This window comes from Glycine max, chromosome 6 (genome assembly GCF_000004515.6).
Source record: "Glycine max cultivar Williams 82 chromosome 6, Glycine_max_v4.0, whole genome shotgun sequence".
Lineage (NCBI taxonomy): Eukaryota > Viridiplantae > Streptophyta > Magnoliopsida > Fabales > Fabaceae > Glycine > Glycine max.
Genome location: NC_038242.2, coordinates 34927058 through 34936296, shown reverse-complemented (window position 1 = coordinate 34936296; position 9239 = coordinate 34927058). Strand labels below are relative to the sequence as shown.

Sequence of the window (9239 nt, the reverse complement as noted above, 5' to 3'; positions counted from 1 at the left end):
TCTCACATGCAAATGCTCCTTGAGAAAATGGCCAAACTCCCTCCCAAAATCTGATTTTAGGCTTAAATAGGTGGCTTTGTTCGTGCTCGTGCGCTTAGCGCAATTCTGAACCGCTTAGCGCTTATTAGTGAATTTCAGCTTAGCGTGCGTCTTCTCGCTTAGCGGATGGACTGAAGTGGTGCGCTTCGCTGGATGACCCTTCGCTCAGCGAACATGCACAACTCATCCTTCTTCCAGATTCTTCCTTGCGCTCAGCCGAGGAGTGTTGCGCTCAACGGATGGCTCGCTAAGCCGACAGGTTGGCTTAGCGAGAGGGTGAAAATCAGCACTATACAAACTCACCTAATTAACCTGAAATTGAGAGAAAATGATTATTAAACACACAAAATGGAAGTACTAAGTATTTATTACCTATCTTTAACGAAAAGTAATTACAATACTACAAAATAACCATAAATTGGAGGAGTTTGATACAATTTACACAAGTTTTATACACAAAATTTAGTTGTATTCATCGATTAACATCTATCCATGAGGAAGGGAAAATTAAGCATATCAAATTCGAGATAAGGAGTTTCAATAAGCATAGTAAGGATGAGTTTCAAACACTTTTTTCTACCGAAATCAATGGGCATTATGATGTCTACTCTTTGTAAATAGATTTAAAGTATTTTTAGAAGCCCTTGGAAGTGGCTTCTATCAATAAAACTCATGTCGCTTTGATCATGAAGGTTAAGGATGTGTTGATTTTTACTCAATTAAGCTCTATAAGTATATGTAATCAATAGTCAATAGTATTTGATTTTTTAATAATAATAATAATAATTCAATACAAATTAACGATTCAACGGTTAATGAGTTCAGATATTAAAACTTGTGACTCAACTCAAAATTCAATGGGTTTGATTGATTCGGTTCAAGTCTAACCCACACACAAAAATTATCCTACCCAAATTGTTTGGGTTGGTTTAGGTCAATTCGGCTTTGTGGGTGACCCATACCCGCTTACACCCCTATTATTTAATGTAATTAGTGAATTAATATATAATATACACGGTTCGTAACCAAACCAAAATCTTTATGAAGCATCACATCACGATACGTGTCATAGGGACCTCTGTATAATCGACAGGTATAATCCAAAGTGTGAGAGTTTGTTTTCGATCGCCATGTCGATACCATACCTAAGAAGGTATTCACAAATTTTATATTATTAGATAAATTAGATTAGATTAATATATGGTTGGTAACCGAATCAAATCTTTACTAATCATCACATCACGAAATGTGTCATACAGACCTACCTCTGTATAGTCGACACGTATACTCTGGACCATGAGAGTTACTCTCTAATCACCACGTGGATGCGATACCTAAGAAGGTATTCACAAATTTTATATTATTAATTAGTATAATTTCATTAAAAATGATAATTAATTTCCATAAATTAATGTAATTTATTTATGTTACTTAATGTAATTAATGTATTAATATATAATATATAGGATTTGTAACTTAACCAAATCTCTACTAAACATCACTTCATGAAACGCATCATACGGACTTCTATATATTCGACACATATACTTTGCACCGTGAAACTTGACATCTAATTGGCACATGGATTCCATACCAAAGAAGGTGTTTACAAATTTTATATTATTTGAATAGATTAGATTAAACTTGTTAACAATTAAATAATTTCAAAAAAAAAATATTTGTCACGTGAATAATAAACAAACAAGTGTCCATCATCGTTTGCATAATATATAAATCAACATTTGAAATTCGCCACAAGGATGCAAATTATTAATTTTTTAAAATTGAAAAACTAAATATTTTAATTAAAAAATAAAAAACTAAAAACACAAGAAAAAAGAAACAAAAATACATTTTAAACTATTTGATTTTCGGTATCCTTACATTTTAAATTTTTTTATTTCTCACACTTTATTGTTTTAATAAAATAACAAAACATGATGATAAGTTGTTTTTTTGGCCGAGTTACTTCACCTTTCGTTTTCACTTCCCAATTTCTTCTCTGCGAATTTTGGCGCCTAAAAAAACACCCAATTCTGCATCCATTCCTTCCTTCATACTCGCTGTTCTTGCCTCTGATTTTGCACCTTCTCCAATTTTCTCAGCGTCCAAAACTGATTTGATTCAATGGTTAGCTTTCTTTCTCTTCCCCCCCCCCCCCCCGCCTTTTGTCATTATTTTTTGAATGTGTAGTTTGGACGTAATTCATCGGGTGTTTGTTTCCTGTGTGATACGATAATTTTTTAGAATCTTTTTTCTTTTTTGTTCTTTTAATTTGTTTTAGCAAAATGCTTAGTTCTTGGGGTATATGGGTTGAGGGGAGTGAGATATTGAATGGAAGAACACAGGAAGAGAAGGAGAAATAGATGTGACAAATGAATTATAGGAAGAGAAATGATGTGAAAATGTGACGAAAGAAGTGAATATATGATGATGATTACTCTTTGTTTTAATGGATTCTTGTGGTTGTTTTTCTTTTCCTTTTAATCAGAAGGAGCATGGATGGTCATTAAATAACGCATAAATAATCATGGAGTAGTATAAGTGATAGTAGAACTTTTTTTTTTCTTTCTTCTGCTTCTTGAGATTTTTATTTTGTTAAAATCCTGTTGTTATTTTGCAACTATGGAATGGACATCAATTTGATATATTTGTAGAATTAGCAGTGTGCTTTGTGATATATTATGTGTAATTTGTGTGTCTGTGGATATTGACAAAATTGTAGATTTTTATATCAGGCTAATGTTGCTAAGATGCACTGTTGTTAAATAGCAGTTATATTGGAACTATAGTGCTATTGCATTGGGGAAATCCTTAGATCCATTATTGCGACTCTGTCCGCTAATGCGCTGCTATGATATATAGTGCATTTTTTAGCTTTCTGCCATTTTTTGCATTCTGCAATTGACAGCACTGCTAAGATGCAAGGCGGGTTTGAAGATTTATCTCATCTTGGGCTGGGTGGGCATAGCAGTAGCACTTTAGCACTTGTTTTTTGAGAGTATGAGATAAATAATGGTGGTTGAATACTTTAATTATTTAAAAAAAAACTTGACTAAGGAGGTCTGCACATGTGTTGATTGTTCCTGTCCTTGTAAAGGTGGCCCTTCTTAACCCTTACTCCGCTTTGTTTAAAGGAAAAGGATTACATGGGTGGGTATGGTGGAACTCATTAAGAGTTTCAGGTTGGTAGCAACTGTTCTATTTGCAACATTTTGAATTTGTCTCTTTGTGTTGTTAGGTTCGTTTGAAATATCGCAAAATCTGAATGGCATGTCAGCCTGTCATCTGTTTTTGTAAGTAGTTTTGGAAGTGTCAGTATTTGTGTTGGGACTCTAATTATGATGATAGTGATAATATGCCGTCCTTTTTCTTATTAAACCTGAATGTTTTTCAAAAACGGGATTAGGTTGAGGATTCAATATGGTTTGACTGATTTAGTCTGGTTTTGAGTTATTGGATTACTCAAATGGTTCAATGGGTTGATGCTGATTGCAAGCAATTCCTGGTGGTAGTGAGACTAGTGTGTTCCGTTTGGTTTCTAAACCAATGGAGGCCTAAGAATGTTTTTGTATCTCTTTTCTAATCCCTCCCTTAATTTCACATGAATGCTGTAGCCATATCAATTTATGAACTGCTTCATGTTCAAATGCTTATTAGATTAGGAGGTTTCAAAATAGAAATGACTGGAATGATAGATCGTTTAGAGGTTTCCTTTCAGAGGCAGTTTAACTACCATGACCAAGTTCCTCATAAGATTGGTGGAGGCAAAACAGGTAATAAATATATGAAGACAAATGATGGGTTAAGAAGACCCATGGAATCATCTAAACATTATATTGATTCTCCATGGCCAGCTGTGACATATGATATAATGGCACCATCACCTGTGGTGGGGTCTAGTTTCAAGCTTGTATTTCAGCAAATCTTAGACTCACAGGCACAATTATTGGAAGGCAAAGAATATCATAAGATTCAAAATCCTACTGTAGAAACAAATGATCATCCACATGCCCCTGCAGATTCTAATATTTACACCCAACCAGAAGATGTGAGTTCTGATTCTGCAGCAAGAGCACTAAGACCACCAAAAGTGGGATACTGTAAAATTTGTGAGGTTCATCTACCCTATTGCAAAACATTGGAAATGCATAACCAAGAAAATAGTCATCAAATAATGTTGAAACTATATGAGGAAATACAGAGACTAAAAACTTCAAACGTACAGATTCCAAATTCTCAAAAGAATTTAGTAGTTCTACCTAAGACAGTTCATATATCTGGGAAAAATGGTCACCCACAAAAGAATATGAGTTCAGAAGCTAGTATTTTGAAGCACAAGAATTACCTGAAGAAAGGTATGGGGCTGACTTGTGAAATTCCAGCTAAAGGACCTGAAGTGAAACCTAGGGATAATAGTGGGGCACAGGGTCATGGTTTCAAGCAGAATATTAGGGGTCTCAAAATAGGTAAATCAAGTTTCAAGCTACAGTCTCAACGCATTTTAGCTTCACAGACACCTGTATCAGAACACAAAGAACATGCTATACATATTGGACCAGAATCCCAATTATCAAAAGACACAGCAGATTGTGAGAACCAAAGTTGTACTGATGAGAAAAACAATCAGCTGCTGCCATCAATTGTAGCAGAGTTCAATTCCCCTTCAGATTCCAGTACTAACACCCAAACTACAGATGAATGTTCTAAAGCTGAACAAAGGATAGAGATTCTCACCCATCAGTCAGGGACAACTCAGCTGTCTCAGGTGTTTCTCATTTGTTAATTTTCTGTGAAACTAACAAACAATATAGGGGCTGCTTAAGAAGTTTTCTGTACAAATTTGGCTATAATTTTATTGTTTGGTGTTAGTGAACTAAATTATCTGTATTACTATTAGCATAACAGGTATGATTCTGCTTAACCTACCCTTGATGATTAATTTAGACTTGTCAATTGAACAAATCTACAATTCTACTAGTTAATAATTGTTGATTGAATAACCATTTTATTTTTTTGGGTAGTGTCTTGTCTCCATAAAATGACAAGAACTTGAATTGATCAGAGGAAAGAATTGTTAATGATTTGCAACATCTAACACAAATCTTTTTATCGCATTCTTTAGCAAGAATATTGATGCACTATATGTAGCAAGTTTTATGACTTATATCCACATTTTGAAAAAAAAAATCTTTTTGTTACATCAAAAACCTACTAGTTTTCGCTCACATATGTCTGTTACGGTGTTCTGTGGAAGAGTATGAGTTTCTTTTGAGTTATTCATCTGCTCTTATAAAATTTGAATCACTGAAGTAAAACTCTGTACAACTGTTGTTGCAGGTAGCTGTTTGTCTTCAGTGTGGCAATGCAGGGTTTCCAGAGACACTTGTGTTTTGCAACAAGTGTCAGGTATATGCACGTCATAGGTATTTGTCTTTACTCTTTGTCTACTTGCTTTAATGTACTTTTAGCAATATTTCATCAATCAGATGCTGCCTCTTCTAATGTGCCAGAGGGATATTCTTTAAATTTCCATTAATACTAATAGTAAAGTGGGAGTATTCCCAATTTTATTTGCTGAATCCAATGAACGTTGAAATGATAGACGGGCCTGGTATTTGTACCTGAACCTGTGTCATGCACATAGATTTCTATCTTTGCTTTTAATTATTTTCCTACCATATATAAGACAGGAATGATTTGACTTCAGTAAAACTGCTTGTGAAATTATGATTTTAGCAGGTTTTCTTCACCACAATTAGCTGCATATGCATGTATTTTTATTGCCATATGGACATTATTTCAAGTTACTCTTAGTATAGAAGGTGGGCGGAATATTTGTTTGTATTCTAAAATAAAGTAATACGTATCTTAAATATGATTTAGATCTGTTGATTGCAGTTTTTATTAGAAAAATTTATTTAATATACATTCTGTAAATTATGGAAAATCATCCTTTAAATACCACCGAGTTGATGCACAATACAAATGTATTAATACCATGAACTTCCTTTTCAGCATCAGAAGCCTAGTGATTTTAGTATGTTATTCAACTTTCCACCCAGCATTTTCTAAACCAGAAACTTTTGCTTCGTATGCAGTTATAGTTTCGTATTCTTAAATGCATATTGACCTTATACAACTCAACTCTCCTCTTTCAGGTATTGTTTAGATGGACCTGTGATTTTTACCGATGATGTTACTTGGTTTTGTGAGGATTGCGAAGCAAAGGTGACATCTTTTCATGATAGTTGTACTCTTCTCCCATCTGGAAAAAACATCTCTCTAAATTCAGGAAATGATGCATCTCAAGCCAGAATAGAGCCAAAAAGCTGCATAGAGAGTGTAAAAAACAAGCAAGAGCCACAAAATATTATAGCTAAAACAATGGTGCTGTTATCTGATAATCACAGTTTGTCTCATCATGGGTTGTCTCAATGCATTAACAACGCTGAAAAAGAAAATAAGTTTGAGAAAGAGTTTCAACCAGATCCAAAAGATGAAGCTAATACTAGTGAGTCTTTAAATGCTACTGTTCCATACCCTATTGCTGATCCAGTCTGGAGGTAAGAAATTTTTTTTCCACCCTTTCAGAAGCTGATGAATTTTCTAGCTGCTATGATGAAGCATTGTCTAAAGTTGAATTTTCTGGCCAATAGGGGAAGTTTGCGCATCTCCGACCCAAGTTTTGGTACTGTCATTGGTCTTCTGGCCCATGTGTCCACTTTAGCAAGCCCCAAAGTTCTGGAGGAGACAAGATTTTTCCCTGATGTGCTTTGCCCAGACTTGCGCCCAAGAACTGCGGTGTGGCCAAAGTCTTTCATGAAATGTGGACCAAATATGGATAGCATTGCTCTTTATTTTTTTCCTGATAGTGAAAGGTGATTTTTCGGACAAACTAACATTATCTGATTCCTCTCTCTTTAATTCAGTTATAAATATGTCATGCTTTTACAGAGTTGAGAGGGCCTTTCACAAGCTGGTAGAGGACATGATGTACTTTGACCTTTCCTTAAGAACAGAGGTTGAAAATGCTGAGCTTCTAATTTTTCCTTCTATATTACTCCCTATTCAATGCCGAAGTGAGTCGCATTTATATTTATACTACTTTTTTCAATGGCACATATCAAATTTATTGTTTGTAAAACAAAATTGTGTCGGATTACTTCTGCAGGATTTCTAGAAAAGTACTACTTGTGGGGTGTCTTCAGAGCAAAGAAACCTTCACTGTAAAAATGATTTGGTATGTGGTGGAGAGCTTACTAGTATTGAAAAGGCCTTAAACCCTTTAGAAACAACAGAGTCCCTTCAAGACAGAGGACTTGTGGTAGTTCTAGTACAGTTAATTCAGTGTCTATACCCATTTTTTATATAATGTGAATTAGTACATTATAGTTTGCACCCGTTTGTTTAATCTTTTATATTTAAGTATTTTTTAGCTTAAATATAGTTATAGCTGATTTTTTTTATTTTTTTCAAATTAATTTTTTAGTCGTTCCTTAAAAATAGGGGGAGCTTACGGGAAAATAATTAAAAAATTATTTTCAATGTTTTTCTTGCAATGTATTTGAAAAATAAAATAAAATTTACAGCATAATTGGGATAGATGACAGCTGGTTTACCTTCATGCATTGCATTGCATTATTATTATAGTTTATTGGATTTTTTTTTTCTCAAACTATACCTGTCTCCTATCTTTTCTTAAACTACACATGTTTTTAGAAAATTGATCAGCATACACCATTTTCATGCTACATTGGAACCCCTATGTTTAAATTTTTATTTTAATTTAAATTATTAAAATAATATAAATATTCTGTTATATAAATATTTTTAATTGATTTCAAAAATACTTTTTTATTAAAATAATTTTTAATAAGAAAATAATATTATTAAATATAATTACTTATCTTGTATTATTTAATTTATATAAAACATTTTGTAGGTAAATATTTTTTTAATCTGAATTTTGTTTAATAATATATTTGCTTTAGCAAAAAGATTAAAACTTTTAATATTTTTAAAATAAATTTTTTTATTAAAAAAATTAAATTTTTTAATATTATTAAAATAATTTTTTGTTATTAAAAATTAATAGGGAAACAAAAGAAATGTGGAATTTGTCCATAACATGATCATAACAGAAACAATTGTTCCAACATGTCTTTATCTTAAATTTTTCCTTATACAAATGTAATTGTTTAAATATTTTATTTATAATATAGTATAATGTTTTTCTATAAATAAATTGTTAAACAAAAAGTATTATTATTTTTTAAAAAAAAAATATAATGACATAAATAAATAAATTATATTTACTAACATAATAATATCAAATTTTTAATTTTTTTACTAAAGTAAATATATTATTAGACAAAATTTGGATTCAAAAAAAATGTCCACCTACAAAATGTCTTATATAAATTAAATAAATCAAGATAAGTAATTTTATTTAATAATATTATTTTCTTATTAAACAATTTATTTTAATAAAAAAATTATTTTTAAAATTAATTAAAAAATACATTCATATAATATAATATTTATATTATTTTAATAATTTAAATTAAAATAAAAATTTAAAAATACAAATTAATTTTAAAAGAAAAAATCCGTACGGAAGTCGGGGGTGTTCAAACCCAACTTCCCATTGCAGCATGAAAATGATGTATATTGGGAATTTTTTTCAGAAACATTGCACTTTGGGAAAAATAGGAGAGAGAATCTATAATTTGAAAAAAAAAACCAATTTATTGTTTATGTAGACATTGTAAAATAATTTTAGAGTCATTCAATAACAAATTATCATTTGAATTAATTTAATATAATTATTTTAAAAGTCAATACACTTATTATATATGGTAAATTGTGATTGAATGACTCTGTAAGTTTTTTACACTTTCAGTGTATAATTTTTTTTTCTTCTTCTTATTATATATATATATATATATATATATATATATATATATATATATATATATATATTTCCCATGAAACCCATGGACAAGATCCCGCTCTTCATCTAATCTTTTCACTTTACGTAAATTAATTAATGAAAATGAAACCAAACACGAGATTCAAGTAAATTCATATCCAAAATAGACGACACAATATCAAATTGAACATATCTATAAAAAGGCATTTAAAAGGCCTAATAAAAAAAAAAGAGAGAATCTATTGGTTTTGATTTTTGTTGTCAC

The 9239-nt window shown here is 31.4% G+C and overlaps 1 protein-coding gene across 2 annotated transcripts; it reads left to right on the top strand.

Annotated features, from left to right (window-relative positions):
- Positions 1-1686: 1686 nt before the first annotated feature.
- On the top strand, positions 1687-7440 carry LOC102667689 (uncharacterized). Of its 2 annotated transcripts, XM_026128960.2 has the most exons (7): positions 1687-2169; positions 3761-4807; positions 5380-5465; positions 6201-6605; positions 6699-6920; positions 6997-7121; positions 7214-7440. In XM_026128960.2, exons 1-7 carry the CDS (start codon positions 2167-2169, stop codon positions 7270-7272), a joined length of 1947 nt encoding a protein of 648 aa, XP_025984745.1. In that variant the 5' UTR covers positions 1687-2166; the 3' UTR covers positions 7273-7440. The 2 variants fall into 2 exon arrangements, with proteins under 2 accessions (XP_025984745.1, XP_006582126.1); XM_006582063.4 differs by lacking the exon at positions 1687-2169 and having other exon boundaries at positions 2261-4807.
- The last annotated feature ends 1799 nt before the right edge of the window (positions 7441-9239 follow it).